The 16327-nt window shown below is 49.0% G+C and overlaps 4 protein-coding genes across 4 annotated transcripts; 1 reads left to right on the top strand and 3 right to left on the bottom strand.

Annotated features, from left to right (window-relative positions):
- Positions 1-1713: 1713 nt before the first annotated feature.
- BDV59DRAFT_43277 (pleiotropic drug resistance family ABC transporter) lies at positions 1714-6838 on the bottom strand. Its single transcript, XM_073696370.1, has 5 exons — positions 5942-6838; positions 4355-5867; positions 2809-4302; positions 2295-2755; positions 1714-2243 (listed from the first exon to the last, which is right to left on the bottom strand). The coding sequence occupies exons 1-5, from the start codon at positions 6520-6522 to the stop codon at positions 1820-1822; spliced, it is 4473 nt and encodes a 1490-aa protein (XP_073547292.1). The 5' UTR covers positions 6523-6838; the 3' UTR covers positions 1714-1819.
- Positions 6839-7775: 937 nt separating this feature from the next.
- Positions 7776-9169, bottom strand: BDV59DRAFT_202649 (S-adenosyl-L-methionine-dependent methyltransferase; the record flags this gene model as incomplete). The annotated part of the gene is made up of 5 exons (XM_073694088.1): positions 7776-8086; positions 8134-8603; positions 8658-8781; positions 8830-8959; positions 9017-9169. 5 exons carry the CDS (start codon positions 9167-9169, stop codon positions 7776-7778), a joined length of 1188 nt encoding a protein of 395 aa, XP_073547291.1.
- Positions 9170-9892: 723 nt separating this feature from the next.
- Positions 9893-10383, top strand: BDV59DRAFT_180116 (uncharacterized protein). Its single transcript, XM_073690009.1, has one exon. The coding sequence runs from the start codon at positions 9968-9970 to the stop codon at positions 10250-10252; it is 285 nt and encodes a 94-aa protein (XP_073547290.1). The 5' UTR covers positions 9893-9967; the 3' UTR covers positions 10253-10383.
- A 1198-nt stretch (positions 10384-11581) lies between these two features.
- BDV59DRAFT_208269 (HET domain-containing protein) lies at positions 11582-14521 on the bottom strand (the record flags this gene model as incomplete). Its single annotated transcript, XM_073695176.1, has 2 exons — positions 12139-14521; positions 11582-12066 (listed from the first exon to the last, which is right to left on the bottom strand). Exons 1-2 carry the CDS (start codon positions 14258-14260, stop codon positions 11582-11584), a joined length of 2607 nt encoding a protein of 868 aa, XP_073547289.1. The 5' UTR covers positions 14261-14521.
- Between the last annotated feature and the right edge of the window lie 1806 nt (positions 14522-16327).

Raw genomic sequence — 16327 nt, 5'->3', positions numbered from 1 at the left:
TCAACCTTTTCACCCCAGAAACCCGCTGGAATTGGCTTTCTCTGCCTCCAGTCTCTCCCAGACTTCTCCAATCGATTTGTCACCGTTGCCTTCCCGGGTCGCGTCGTCCCGCCGTGCGGTTGACCGCCAGCAACGCTGAGGCGTCAAAGCGGGAAGAATATCAATCACAACGGGAGACCCAGATAGAACCAACTGCCATGACCGACGATCGTCCACCGCTGCTATCAGTAGCGGCCGATCGATCGCGTACCCTTCGTCCTCTCCCCACCAGTAGTCCTGCGGGAGATAACTTCCTCGAACACACTCCCCTTATCGTGGCTTGTTCTAGTCTGTTTCGACTGCTATGGATAGTACCCACCACAACGGTGCGACGCTGGTACACGCCCCAGGAGGAAAATCCTCCCATACAAGCAGCAAGCCCGTCGACAAGGGACCAAGGAGATCGGCCTCAGGTCATTGGTAGACGACGCCTACCCCTTCTCTCGTCTCCTTTCCCACGGTGCGGTGGTGTATGCCACTTCACCCACCCCCTGGCGGCTTCGCCCGGGCACATTCGTATTCATCGGCCACGAGGCTGCAGGCAGGTGAAAATAGTCTCCTTCAGGTGGGGGCCGATTTTGGAGGTGTTGTCTGTGTCCTGTGAATTATTATTATTCCATTTTTTATTTTCTAGATTTATTTATTTCTATTGTATTTTATTTTATTATTTTATTTTTTATTTTCCATTCCTATTTCTATTTCTATTTCTATTTTATTTTATTTTATTTTATTTTTCTTATTTATTTATTTTTTTTTTCACCCGGCGATGCCCTTTCACCCTTTGCCCGCGTGGTCGGAAACAACCTGCATAATATGGCATACTGCGTACGTCTTACATATCTTGAAGACAAATCTGTCCAGCTGATTGTACACAGCAAGAGACACAAGAGTGAGAGCACAGAATGATGTTAATTCAATTACATGTGGTTGAGTGGTTAGAGATATGCCTATACAAATTATCAACACCGCCTAATAATGTAGTGGCAGAGTTGAGAGCACCAGAAGTCAGCCAGCTGTTGCTGTTTCATAACCGTGACAAAACAGCAGGCCGAGCACCTTTTCTTTTCTTCTTCTTTTTATTCTTTTACTGTATATCCCCTTACCAGGTACATACGCACTACCTTATATACGTATTATGTCCCTGGATGATATTGGACAGGACCAATGATAGAAAGCAGTAATATACTACTCTCGAAAAACTATTTACACTTAGCCCGTTAAGGTTAGTAGACTACCGAGGTACTGTCGTCATTAAAAAAGCAATGGATAAGTGTGTTGTTGTCTAAACTGGGTAACCTCCACGAGGTCTCCTACTCAGAGTATACATCCAGCAATTTTGGCCATTGTCAGTTGGTGGTGCGCGTCACGACCGACTTGAGGTGACGAATATTCGGAATTACGAATGTATAATCATCCAACTACGCGGCCTTTGCGATTTACTTTCTACTTTTACCCGTTTTTGTCAAGATTGTCATCATGAAACAGGTATCGAATGAATCTTGAAAATGATGGAACCAGTATCTCCGTTAACTGGGGATCCACCTTAGCAGGTGTAACTTTTGTACGTGCCAGAACCGACCCCCTCTCCCACGGTCTGTTTTGACGCTGGCTGGAAAGATTTACAAGGTAGCCCAGGAGACAAGATAGAAGGCGACGAGATGAGATGGATTTATTCTCCATAGAAATAAAAAATCTAGCTATAAACAGACATAGCAAAGAAGCTGCCGAAGATAGTCTAGTGATTAAAAGTAACACATCAAACAATAAACCCCAGATCTACCTACTCTTTCTTCGCCTTAATCGACGACTTCTTCGGTACCCGAATCAGCCAGTAAAGGAATACCGCAGCCACGGCATTAAAGGCCACATACACAAACAACAAGCCAACGTTGCGCCACCGATCGTCAAAGTTCATGCTGAGCTGCGCAAGAAACTGGTCGGTCGATTGCATCGTACACATCTGGCAATCCGTTGTGCTATCCGGTGTCAGTAATGAAATGTGTGCCTTCTTCACAAACGGCCCGAGATAGCTGGAGCAGTTCTGGCCCGCTGGTGGGGGGATGTGGAGGATCTCATAGTCGGAACACTTGACGGGGTTCCCGGCTAACCCCACACTCAAAACCGCGCTCACGAGGTAGGTGAATGGAGAAACGCGGTACATGAAGATCCAGAACCCAGGGAGGACCTTTGGGCTTGCAAGCACACTGCTCTATGCGTTAGCACTGCACATGAAGGAAGCTGGAAGGAAGCCATACCCGTTGAAGATAAGACAGAGGGAGAACATCATCTGTGCAATGTTGCTACCCGTGTCTGGATGCTCGATCCCTGCGATGATCATGGAGCTAAACGTGGAGGTAAACATCATGAAGATCAAGATGAGCAAGAACATTGTGCCGCCTCGATCTACAGACTCTCCTGGGGGCGCATTGCGGTACAGCCCAATAGGATAGTACCACGAGAAATATGCCGGAACGGCCATTAAGATGTTCCAGGGTAATTCCACGAGAATGCTAGCCATCATAAAAGCTTTCCAGGAGTATGCTTTCGAAGGACGCTCGCGCACTTCGTACAACGCTCGTTGCGTCACAAAGTACGGCATCATCTGCTGCACAAGATTGGGGAAGATGATTAGCAACATGAAAATGGCAAACATCTGGTTCTGCATTCCCTGTAAACTGAGCGGCTCCCTCCAGAAAGTAAAACCGATGAACAATGGCTAGACATGGCATTAGCTGCTGGGAAGCAATAGGGCGTTGCTTCAGGACTTACCGGAACAATACACATTGCAGCCTTGGAATAGATGTAGGAAGGAGTACGCCAGTACTGCTGGAACATCCGTTGTATACAAACAAGAAATTGTGTCCACAGGGGCATTGCGAACTCTCCATATTCCTTGGTTTGTGGAGGCGGCGGCCGCTGTGACAGCTCTTGTTTCATATTTGCCAGTTCCCGACGAACTTCCATGCGCTCGGGGCTTTGATTCCACACTTCGGGCCAGTCCTGATCGGCGCGTGACCCTGGAGCAGCACCAATAACCTCAAGCATCCATTCGGCAGGGTTGGCGTTTGGTGGGCATTTGGAAGAACCTTTGTTCTCAAAGTACTTGATCAAGGTTTCCATGTTCTCACCGAGCTCTCCAAAATAAACAGTCTTGCCACCCTTGGCGAGGAACAGGAGTCGGTCAAACTGCTGCATCAGAATGGCAGAGGGCTGGTGGATAGTACAAAGCACCGCCTGGCCGTGGTCGGCTAGCTTCCGCATAAGAGAACAAATTGACCAGGCCGTTTGACTGTCCAGGCCGGACGTGGGTTCGTCGAAAAAGAGAAGTAGATCGGGCTTTGCAGCAATTTCAACTCCAATAGTCAGACGCTTTCGCTGCTCAACATTAAGACCCTCACCTAACACACCCACCACCGCCTCAGCGTATTCTTCCATGTTAAGCATCTTAATTATCTCTTCCACATATGCCAATTTCTCGGCACGCGATACGCTCGAGGGTTGACGGAGCATCGCACTGAATATAAGGGCCTCCCGAACTGTGCTTGTTTCTAGATGCAAGTCCTGCTGCTGAACATAACCCGTCTTGCGCTGGAAGGAGTCATCCCGTGGACGTCCATCTACTAACATGTCGCCCGTGATGACCCCCATGGTAACGCGATTGGCCAGCACGTCAAGGAGAGACGTCTTGCCGGCTCCAGTCACTCCCATCAGAGCAGTCAAAGTTCCTGGCTTGACCCACCCATCAACATGGTCTAGAATGCGGCGATTCTCTCCTTTAATCTTAATGTCATAGCAGACGTCCTGCCAGTGGAAGATGGCCGTTTGTTTGGCCAAAGAAGCAGTGTGGTCACTGCTCCCAGTGTCCAACGATTGTTTCTCGGATGTGGGGGCATTCTCCAAATCTGCAGCATTGGGCGGTCTCTTTGCAAATGTTGGTATCTTGCCTCGGGGGAAGACAAGGATTTCTCCTTTGGACGGTTTCGCGCGGATCAACTCGCTGGTTATAATGTACGCAAACAGGAAGAAAATCAGGAAGCCAATGATAATACCGTAGTTGCGCCACAAATGTTCCTTGTAGTACTGGAACGAAGTGTTTATGTATGCGTCGCCATTTATATGATCCTGGCCGGCAACTGCACCGTTTCCCACGCAAATCTTCGAGCCCATGGGGGCATTTTCATATCCAGGGCCCGTAGGCATGTATTGCGCACAGGGAAAATTGCGATCGCTGAACTCGTTGATCATCAAAGATTCGAACGCGTACTGGAGCCTGGTTAGAGACATGCTTATTCTGAGGAAAAGGAGTAGTCCTTACAGCGATTGGGTTCAGGTAGTTGAGCCATCGGAACCAAGGATGCATGTTCTTGACGGGGATAGTAAAACCGGTGTATATGACAAGAATCATCATGAATATAGATGATGGAACCATTGCCTGGGCCAACGATCGTGAAATCGCCCCGATCCACCGGAATATATTGGACATGGTCAAAGTTGTCGTTACCGAGAAGAGGTAGAATATGAAAAAATGCCCGGGGGTGCGGCGTAGATGGGTCATGAAATAAAGAATCAGGTTAAATGCAACTGAAACAATGGCCTTGGAGGGAAGGTCGACAATCAGAGCGCTGATGGCTTCGGCAGATGGATGGTACAGCGCATATTTGTCATGCTTTTCGACAATGGGGCGTTGTTGCCACAGCGTCAGAATCTCCAGAGCACTTGCAAAAGCGTTCAGCAGAATTGAGAAGAACAGTAGGGCACCGCGGGAGAAGTAACTGTTGGTTGTTGGATCCAAGTCGTAGAAAACACTCGCAATCACAAGCGACATGATGCTGTTGCCAATCACTGAGGCTAATGTCATGCTCATATCGCCCTTCAGCCGCAGGAAGCCCCGGTGCAAACAGAGGCGGACTTGCATTGGATACGAAAGAGTATAAGGCGACTTTGCCCGAGTTGCTTTGGCTTTCTCAGCGGCACGGGAGCGAGAGAATTCCCGTTGCTTATCCCCACCAACGGGGAACTCGTTGCGGAAGGCCTCGATGTCAGCGAGAAGTTGTTTCCGCTCAACACTCTGTCGCCACCGTTCGGCGAACTCGTCAGGTGTACGAGGGACTAAGTGCTCGAAGCCTTTTCGCGCCCGCCTCTCTGACGGGCTAGTCAAAGATGTGAGGAAGTCGGCGGTCGTCTGTCTATCAGGGCACTCAAAACCCATTTCGATGAAAAAGCGACGCGCGTCGGATGCACTGCCGAAGTATATTTGACGGCCTTCATAAAGCACGATGGCTTTGTCAAATGCATCGTAAATTGCTTGACTCGCCTGATAAATGGCGACAACCGCAGTGGATCCGGTGTAGTCGGTGGATAGGCGGAGGCTCTTGACAAATTCCAGAGCAGTTGAACTGTCCAAGCCACGGGTACTGTTATCCCAGCATTGCAGGGGACTACCGCAAAGCATGGTCTCAGCGATACTAACTCGTTTGCGCTCGCCTCCCGATACCCCACGGATGTACTCATTACCTACTCGGGTGTTCATGGTGTGTGAGAGGCCAAGCATGGCCATGACGACGTCCCGCATGTGAGTTGCATATTGATCGCGGGACACACCTGGGAACCGATTGGCTGGCGCGCGCGCATGGGCTGCAAAAAGTAGAGTGTCACCGGCAGTCAATTGGGGAAAGTGAATCTCGGTTTCGGCCTGATAGATGACCTCTCCACGATAGCGACTATGCATCTCCTCCCAGGTAATTCCCTGATATTCAATGTCGGTTCCATGGTCAAGCCACAGGCCGTGGGTCTCGCCAGCGATGGTCTTGAGAAAGGTTGAACAACCACTGTGGACATTGTATGTGAGCATTGATGGCAGCTTGAGGGAGAGTAAAGAGACAGCCAGTAACAAGAAGCATACCTTCCCGGACGGCCCAAAACAACCAACATCTCGCCACTTCTCACGAACCCTTCAAAATTGCGCAATATGTCAATGCGAACCTTATTTCCGAAACCCAGCGCACTGCGAAGCCATCCAAACCCTTTCAGCCACATGTTGGCGACGTCAGTCTGGTAATCGGCGGCGGTTCCGTAGCCGAAGGCGTTGAGATTGCGAAACGAAACGCCAGTGGTACGACGGGGATAGCGATCTGGATCGCGCGAGGTGATATGGAGGAGGTTCTTGGTCCATTTCCGGGAGCTGAACTTGTCGGATTGCGGATCCAGCTCAGGATCCTGAGTAGGATTGAGGAAGGTGTTGGTGCCTTCTCCGATAACGCTCTTCTGTGACATCTGAGAAAAGCTCCGTGCCAATGCAGCAATCTTCTCTTGTTCCTCCCGCCCAATGCCATCTTCCGAATCACCACCGGTAGTATCTGAGCTCCCCGCTTTCCCTCCATTGGAGTCGAGGTGTTGATGGATGGCGTTCTCGAATTCGAGCCCCGTGGAAGCAGCAACGGCGGAGGCTCCAAAGGGAGCTGGCGGAGCAGGTTGGAGCCCCATCGCCGTACACACAAGTTATAGACGCGGAGAAGATGGGATGGTTGGCATAACCGGGGACGAAAACGAGCGATCTATCTGAAAGGGGCGACAGGAAAATATGAGGCGGGACGACGACAGGGAAAATCAGGCTAGTTCAGCTGACGAGAGATGGGAGTTCATGTGGTGAAGGAGCCTGAGGGACGGAAACCGGGATTCTCGACATCCGAGCATAAACCACAATCAGGAACGTTTAGGGATCAGGAAGCCTGCGCAGCCGAGCCGAAGACCGAAGACCAGAGAAAGTTCATCGTCACGGTTAGGCCAGACACAAACGTGGCCATGGATTGATCCTGCCTATCAGCGACCCTCGTATTCCGGGCAGACTTTGGCGCTTGGCATGTCACCAGCAGAAGCGACGACACTTAAGCGAAGTAAACGAAGTGATCTCCTTTTGCGTCCTAGAGAAGCGACAGGTTGTGTCATCCACGCTAACAGCGGGGGGTCTCCACTGGGGTCCATCGGGGTCATCCTTATTAAATGGGGTTCATTCTTGGACATCGACAGGACGAGAGACCCTTGGCGTCTCAGCACCCATGGTTGAGAAGGAGGACATCCGTCATGGGTGTACCTTGAGCATCCAAAGGTGCCCATGGTACTGGTATGTATGTGCCCCGGAAGGAGTATATGGTGCCCAGTGGTGGTACATAGACAAGCATCGTATCCGATACGGGCAAACGACCCATCACCTGATCTGGGGCCCCCGATTGGCTACGTATCCTCCGTATTCCTCTTTTGACGTTCCAACGGGCTTAGACCCACTAATCACATTCCCCCAGATCTTCCTCAAAGCGGTCTAGCGCCTTGACCTTATCCTTATCCACGGGGAGAATCGGACATTCTGCATCGGATGCCTTATTCACCTTTGCTGCGGTGTAACAGTGGTGACAGGTCATAGATCACAGTTATCTGCTCGAGACCTATGCATGCATATGATTATACATATGATGAATATCCTGCAGAAAGACAAAGTTTGTTGTCATTACATCCGAGTGCTAGCTAGGCTCTTCATAGACGGATATTTGCTTCTCGATGCACTATTCATTCCCGTTAACTGATCCGTTCTTCCGAATGAGTCACTCGTCACTTCACTGATGGTAGGCCTAGTCTCTGGCGTATACAAGAAAAAAAAAAAAAAAAACAGCGACATCCGACGGAGCAAATGCTCCTGCCTAGATTGTTGCCTACTTCCCTCAAGCCAACATTTTCCAACCATCCTACTTCACCAATACCACGACCCCTAGGGCCATATTCTCGTCATAAATATGGACATTCTTTACCTTTAACCCAACTTTCTGTGCAATCTCCTCCCACATATCTCTACTCCGTACCTTACTAGCAAACGACGCCATCATTGTGATATCCATCAGAGCCGCCAACCAGGGGACCTTTGTGGTTGGCAAGACAGCTTCGTCAATCATGATCATCGAGTCGGATGCCATGGCATCCGCCAGGTAGGAAAGTATTTCCGTACACAATTCGTCCGGCCAGTCGTGAAGCACCCGACGAATGTAGTAAATATGGGCGCCTACACCACTGTCAGTCAATATCTTCGTTCATGATCGGCTGGCTCACCTTTGATGGGTTGTTCGGTAAAGATGTCGTGCGGGACGATATCAACCCCCGCTATCTTTAAATCTTTCAGCGTCTCGGGCTTATCCTGCAGGACAATGCTTCCAGGCTTCTCAGCCAAAGTCGGGTATCTATCGCGGAGGCTAGTGCATTGGTGCCCATATCCACCGCCGACATCCACAAACAATGGTCTGCGCACTGTTTCCTGTTCACCATACCCAGTATTCAGGTAGAATGCAACAGTGTCGTCAACGGTATTGAATCCGTTCATCCAGTCCGACGACCCGAATGCTTGCATAGCTCCTTGTCCTGCCTTGAACAACCTTGGCGATTTCGCCAACCATTCGAAAACAGGAAGATCCGTGTTGAACGCTTTCTGGAATGGGGTGTTATTACTTTCCGTGATATCATGATAATTATTATCGACCAGAAATTGGGGGAGGGATTGGATTGCAGGGCATGTGTTATCGAATCTGTACGGAACAAGGTTCAGCCTTTGGAAGCCTTCTCCCACAAATGGCACTTACGCATGAATAAGGAGACATTCTCCCGCCTCACTCGCGAGAACATGGGTCATCGCATTCCCACAGTACAGGTTGGGGCCAGTCTCCTGAATGATGCCGACTGATGATAAAAAGCGAAGGATACGGACTTTATGGCGCGTTAGTCGTTGAATAGAATAGACGCAAGATCTCTCACCTAGAAGGCTGGGAGAAGCTCCCAAGGCATTTGCCAGAGAGCTTACAGTCTGTGACTGAGACTCCTGATTGGCCAAATGTCTAAAAAGGCCCAATTCAACACCGACCCTGATCAACGCCATCTCAACATGCTATATGCTTTCAGTATATGAATTCGGCCATGAATATTTCGTGACGCAGCCCCTTACCCCACGAACTAACCCCACGATAAAATCGTGCGACGCTTCAAGTCGTTCTTGCAGCTTGGATACGGCGTCTCCGAGCCTTCTTCTCTCATGCTCATTGGTTGGGATGTCTAGGGATTCGATCTGGGAAATGAAGGTGTCCACGTTGACGCCCATGTTGGATGATCAGGTAGTTAGAAATATGATGTGAAATTGAATGAATAATACCACGCCAGAAAACTATTATTTTAAAATCCATCTAATGATGACCTCCCATGCCTTTTATGTACCATATGGGTGTCCCCCATGACAGTGTGTGCGACGGGATATGCTGCGGAAAGTCCGCGGGGTCTATGCAATATTATTGGTTGATACTCAAACCTGCTTGACTCGGCAAACCCCTAATACCTAGTTACAATGTCACTCAACCACCTGCAGCTCTACAAACAACCTCTCTGATGTGGCTCCAATGGTCCCATCACAGACCAAAGGACCAGGCAGAGGGCCGTGACAGCGACCAGTCGCGTGCGCCTTTTGCCGAACGCGAAAACTTAGATTCAACCGAAGCTTTCCGTGCTCAGTTGTGCATCTCGGGGGCTGCTTTGCCAGCCGGGTTTCTACAATGCCCCAAAAGAAACCAATAATGATGCGCTGGCAACGCATAATGCTTCAGTTTTGACGCGGCTAAAACGTCTTGAGGACATTATTTTAAAGAATACGGACGCCTCTGTTCCTCAACATATACCCAAATTCTTAACTCGCCTGGAACGACGCCACCACCAGAACCTGCCTTAAATGAAGTAGGACATGATCCTGGAAATACTCTGTGCTACACTACGTCTACGGTGAGTATGATGTTATAGTATTCTTAATCTGTTCTCTAACCCATTGCTTATCCAGTACGCGCCTCTGCCGGAAGACTTCGTTTGCAAAATATCTCCCATTTCCAAACTGACCGAGGGTGCTAAAAAGAAAATGGAGGTAACACCGCATATATGCATATTCCTCCCGGAAAATCAGGAAACATCGTCACTGCTTCAGATGTACCTTACGTCCACAACTTACATGTTCCATGTTATCCATATACCCTCTGTGGGAAATATGGTTGAGAACGTCTACGAAGACCTAATACGCCACAACACCTTTGGTCCTAGGCACGTGGCTCTTTTGATGGCTATTCTGGCTAACACAGCGTTCATGTTGAGCGCTCAAAGCTCCAATACAAGCCCGTTTTCAACAGTCGAAGAATCTCATGCATAGGCAGCACGTTGGACAACGTCAACTCTCAGTCTGATAGAGAATGGCCGTAGTGGACCGCAGCCTTCACTTGAATTAGTGCAGGCTGTTATTATTATTATAGTCTTGATTTTTAATACGGAGGGAATATCCGCTAAATGCCGATGCCTGGTTGCAACCAGTATTGCGCTACCCTGGGAGCTTTCTCTTCACCGAATTGATCTTCCTGGCAGCCACGCCTCACGAAACTACTCAACCATTGAAGCTGAAGTAGGGAGAAGGGTATGGTGGTATCTTGTAGCAACAGACTGGTTCGTTCGTCTCAGTAGGCACCTCTTCGCGGTCTGACAATGTCTACGCAGCTGGCTGGAATGAGCGACCCTCATGAAAGTGAACAAACCAATACATATTGATGACCACAGTCTGCGAAAGGATCGTCCAGCGATAGAGCTGCCTCGCTCTGAGCCTTCGACAACGTCATATTTGCTCGAACGCATTCGCCTAGCTGAGCTTTTCCGCGAAGCAACGGACATGATGTCTTTCACTTCCTTCGATGTGGAAGAGGTCAAACTACCCAAAAGTGGTTCAAATCGACTCAAAGGTCAAGCAGTTCCTGGACAATATTCCGCCTTTCTTTCGTCTGAGTTCACGGGTATCTGAAAGGAAAGCAGAGACTTCCATTACAGGTATAATGATACAACGGTATGTCATCACCTTTCAGGCTAGCTCTTGTCGGTGCAAGCTTCACCTTCCATTTCTGCGGAAGAGGAGGTGGGAATCAATGTACAGCTACGCGAGGAGTGCATGCCTCGAGGCTTCGAGAGACATTATTCGGGCCGAGCGCCAACTCGAGATGGAAAGCACGTTCATCTTATGTTCTCGGATAAGATTTTGGGGAACTCTTCACTGTCTTTCCTTAGCTAGCACAATACTGGCCGTGGATGTATGCTTCCACAAAATCAACAGTGGACATGACAATCGGGTCACTGATCTCAGCAAGGCTTGCCAAATATTGGATGACGCAAAGCCCAATTTCCCGGCAGTTGATGAATTCCTTTGTTCATTGATGAGAGTTTTGGGTCGACACGGCGTGCCGTTACCCCTCAGCCAGGAGGATTATCAAACTGACTCACCATTTGGAAACAATAATACAAGTGAAAACGTCCGTGATGAATCAGCGAGCACCACAGATGCGCAACCGTCCAACGAGATTTCCGTGTTCGACGAGATATGGCAGGGATTCGTCGGAGAAGAGGACTTTGAGACACTCAATTGGAGTGATATACTTGCACGTCTCGATTCCCCAGTGATATAACACGGCAATGAACCAGGAGTAAACGTTTATATTAGATATCAAACGAATGTAAGGTAATCTGGCGTCCTCGGCCCTTCTCTGACGCGTTTACGCACCATTTCTCCCTCCATCATGCCATGCACGAAGCACTCCCCGATGATACGCCACGCAACAACAGGCAAATCCCTGTCTGGATGACGCCTGATCCCAGCTGGACGTGCGACAATAGGGACACCATGGTTCATGATGATAAGCACGTAGTCACCTGGCTGTGCTGCAGCGGGCGCAAGCCCCAGAAGCCCAGACGCTGTTATGAAAAGGCGTCGATTACGAGTCCGAAATGTCATGGCCTGCCGCGCAGCTGCGAATTCCGGTTCCGAAAATGTTTCGGGAGAATCATAACTACCATCGGAATCACTATCGTTGGTGGGTTCACGATATGAGACGTATGATCTCAACGGCTTCCCTTGAATCAAGAAGTCCGCATTTGCATTGATGAAATGCCAATTACGGTAATCAGGGCTACCAAGAGCAGGCTCCTGGGCTGTTCTAATGGTCAATCACAATGCTAAACGCAGTCTGCGGGAACATTTTACGGAATGAGGAATCCACGTACCAGGAAATGAGTTCAAGAGCTTTCCGTGGCCTAAGCCACCCCTTGAGCCGCCGACCATCGAACCAGCTACTAGAACCCAGGGAACGGTCGAGGAGGCAATTTCTTCACCTGGTTGATCGAAGCTCGAGCAGTCATAACCGTTCGTCATCGAATTGAGAACATCGTCCACAAGCTTATCTGTATTCACCGGACCCGGTTGCACAACTCCTTCTTGAAAATCTGGCGGCCATGGCGTCGAATCCAGATCCACATCAAGAGGGTTTATTGCTCCAACTCCCACTACCATATCAGCCACAAATCCGTGCATATACAATTGGTCGTCTTCAAGATAGGGCAGACAGAGCCCAAATGTCACATCTATAATACGCTGGAATGCCGGAGAGTTATTACTCGCATACCAGTCTCCCTCTATCATTCCAGGTCGAGATAATCGGTTCGCTCCAAAGTCCGGAACCCAGGAAGGGTTAAGCTGCTCATCTTCGCTTGTACCATTGGACACTGCTGCCGCGGACATACCGCGCCCATCCAAGAGGAATAGTATGTCTCTAGGAGAGCCTTTGCGAATACAGGCTTCGGTAAATTCCTTGTAAATCCGAGCCACAGGCTTGAAATAATCTACTTTGATGCCAAGGTCTGGAAGTGATGGAATGTGCAGCATACCGTAAACTCTGTCCCGCGGTTCCTGAGACTCTGCATTAGAAGCCAGTATCAGTGCCTCTCGCAAGCCCGATCCCACTTGGAATGCTGCTCCTGGCTCGGGGGTTGAACGTAATGGCAAGGTAATCCTCTTGTCAATCTCGGGAAGAAGTCTGCGATGAGCCCGGATCTCGAGCTTCGCTATAGTCGCAATATGAAACGCCGTATGGTCGTTGAGGGCGCCTCTAGATGTCCCAATTTGCCAGGAATTAAGAATTTCACAGTACGCTATCGCAGCGTCACGGATATACCTCCACTGGGTCACCCGAGCTCCGCAGACAATGGGCATTCCGGCTCGGCCATTAGAAAGTTCCTGTATAACCCAGAGCCGACGCCAATAAGGGCGATTGAAAAAGCTATGTATTGCCTCTCCTTCGAGGAGTTCTGAAGCGAATGGCAGACCGCTTCTGGCCAAGCCACGGATAAATTTTCGCAGTGCAGTGGCCGCTCTTACCACCCCGATCTCCCTCCAGGCTGTAGCTAGGACTGGGTCGGCGTTGTCGTACACCTCTATATATTCAGCACGTTGCATCTTGCTTAGGTTTTCGAGAATACCAATAGCAAAATCGCTCATCTCATCGCCCTCCCCCAGCCATACAATAATATTGCCCGCCTCGTTGTATATTCGTCCCATGCGTTGAACTTGGTCGGCCTTCTCCTCCGGATCACGCTGATTGATGCAAAGCGAGTCAACCCATAGTTTTCCGCCTTTTTGGAAGTATTCCATCGAGCGGAATCGTCGTAGGCCAGCCGCAAGATTATATCCGACCTCGATGGGATGTCCGTTCACAAATATCGTGCTCTTTGGCCCATTGCTGTCTCCCCAAGCATAGGACATAGCCATATAATTGTTGGGATCAATTGTGACCGGTAATGAGTCGGCCTCCCTTGCACGAGGGGAATAGAAGCGAGGTATCTCTTCCAATCGTACCCGAGCCATGTAGCCCTTCTCGGGAGGTAACGGATCATCGTTGTCGTCAATAGGCCACAGAATCTGAAAGTTATGATGAAGCTCTTGGTTTTCAATATTACTGATAATATCCTCTTTATCCATCAAGTTCATGAGAGAGAATATTGGGATAATGAGGTCGTCTTTCTCCAGCCTTGGTGCGTCGATGACGCGACGTACGCCATTGGCGATATGTCGAGCGAGCCGCATAGACTTGGTTGCATTCTCTGCAAGTGCCGTCTGGATTGATTCTATAATATCTTCTCTAGATCTTTCCCGCGGTGGACTAGTTACCCAGCGTTCGCAATCAATGTAGTTCATTGGTAGATTGTCTGATCGGAGTTCCTTTCTGACTGGGAGGTTAAAAACCTCGAGTCGACAACGTATTTTGTCATTTTCGCCTTGTTCCAATGTTGCAGGCTCAATTGTTATCAGTCGGATCTGGTTGGCACCGAGTGGAAGAGTTTGATAGATCATTGTGGTTTCGACTGGCTTCCCAACTTGCCCCACCGACTATGTAATGGAGCAGTACCATGATCTTACTCTTGGGCTCATGTATTCAAGACTCCAGACGTCTTATATATAAAGATTGCTGGGCTCGATGATGGTCACATGGCCGCTCGCTTAACTTATCCCTCCTCGATAATTTTCCTGTCAGCCACGGATCCTCAGCTTTCGTATTTTAGACACATGGGCCGCCAATTTGCGCCTCAGTAAGATGGAATAATGATCTTTGCCTTCAATGCTTCTGTGGCGTCTAATCAGCTTGCTGAACTGTCGTGTGTCACATATTTGCTTTGCGGCGGTCGAGAAGGATGACAGTTTCTTGCCCGTTCACGAAGGGACGGTTCATTGTACGACCTTGTACCACTGGGTGTTAGGCTAAAACCTTATCCCCTTAATCCAATATCGGCAATATCCTTGGCCAAATTTTCACGGCATTACAAATGGCAAAGGTCAAATACAACTTTTGACGTCTATAATCGAACCATCTGTGAGATCAGACTGTACTCTGTATCACTGAGGCTGACTTGAATGCACGTATAACATCAGATCGTCGGAAGCCCGGAGCGCGCCCGAGAATGACAACGCTCCGAAGCAAATCTTGAAGGGGTAAGCTTTAGTCTAGATATCACCACATCAGGTACTCACTGGCAAAAAAGGACTCAATATTGAGGACGAAAGATGGCAATGCGTTGGATATCGTCAGATAACTTGAGCCTATATGTTGTCAGCTTTGGATGTTTCACACGGTTATGAATACTACAAGGCATACTCTTGTGTAGCTCGTTAATATGTTTATTTACTGTAGTGGTTGGTATGCTCCTGTGTGTGACATTGGCCTTTGACATATCCGGCGATGATGTCAAGTGTTGATTGCCAGGATTGTTATCGCACAGACCAGCCTTTTCGTATCCAAATTTGGAAGATGGATAAGTTTGTCGGGCGTCTATAGTAGGAAATAATGAAGATCCGTCGAAACGGACTCCCTGCTCCTTGAGATAACCTTCCACATCCTGACAGTTAAACCACTCGCCATCATAGCCACAAATTTTGAGATGTTGCTGAACATTCATGCTTGACGAGATTGCATCTGCGGAACTTATTGTCGAGAAGAGACCCAAAATTCTTCGAGGCAGACGCATGTTTTCAGGATAAACAACGTTCCCCTCATCATCTTTCACCGGATAGTGTGTCCCGGCCCCTCCGATGCAGTAAAAGGGAAGCGAAAAGATCTCCAATTCCTCGTTACTTGTGGCAGTAACTAGTCTTTGGAAATACGGGTACATCTTCTCTCTATCTCTTATGCAGGAGACGAGCCTGAATATCCGGTAGATATCTTGTGGGTGCGTGCGTGGATCAGCAAATAGGCGGAAAGTATGTTCCAAACAGTAACGGTGTAATGCCCGCGAGAACCGGGTTTCTTGGAAAGCGTAGGTGTAGTGTATATCTCCTAGTACCTTGCTAATCATTGGGGCAGAACTATTCATATCAGGCCGACCATGAGGTCTGACCGTGCTTCGTAATTGAGCATCGTGACTGGTTTCAGCGTGCATCAGTGATGCCAGCGGCGAGCTACTAGATCTGGCGGGCCCTTCATGGGGCTTTCTGGCGATCCGTTTGTCGAAATACGTACCATCAGGAGCCAGTAGGGCATTGACGGAGTTAAGTTGTTGGAAAAGCGTAGGATGGGTGTCTTGAAGGTCAGCCTGCAAAGATGCACTATATAAGCCATTGAAAGCTTTGGTAACCATGTCAAGCTTCTCTTCCATTTCTGCTAAGCGTGATTGAGCATTTTGAAGGGAAGCCTCCTTCTTCAGACGGTAAGTCCTTTGGGCACGGCGAATCTGCCTCCGGCGATTCTATGCTCTAGAGATTAGATTGTCCGTTCCTGTATCGTATCACAGTGACCAATACCCACCTCCGAAAGAACTGGATTCTCTGTTTCCCCAAGCCTTGGCCGCCCAGAACTCCTACGTAAACGTGACTTTCGAGTTTGAGCTGGTTTGTCCTCTGAGTGTGCTGCATTATCTGATTCTCCAT

The sequence above is a fragment of the Aspergillus ambiguus genome (assembly GCF_047715705.1).
Source record: "Aspergillus ambiguus strain CBS 117.58 unplaced genomic scaffold BDV59scaffold_19, whole genome shotgun sequence".
Lineage (NCBI taxonomy): Eukaryota > Fungi > Ascomycota > Eurotiomycetes > Eurotiales > Aspergillaceae > Aspergillus > Aspergillus ambiguus.
Note: the sequence above shows the minus strand (reverse complement) of the source record. Positions and strands in the feature narration are given on the sequence as shown.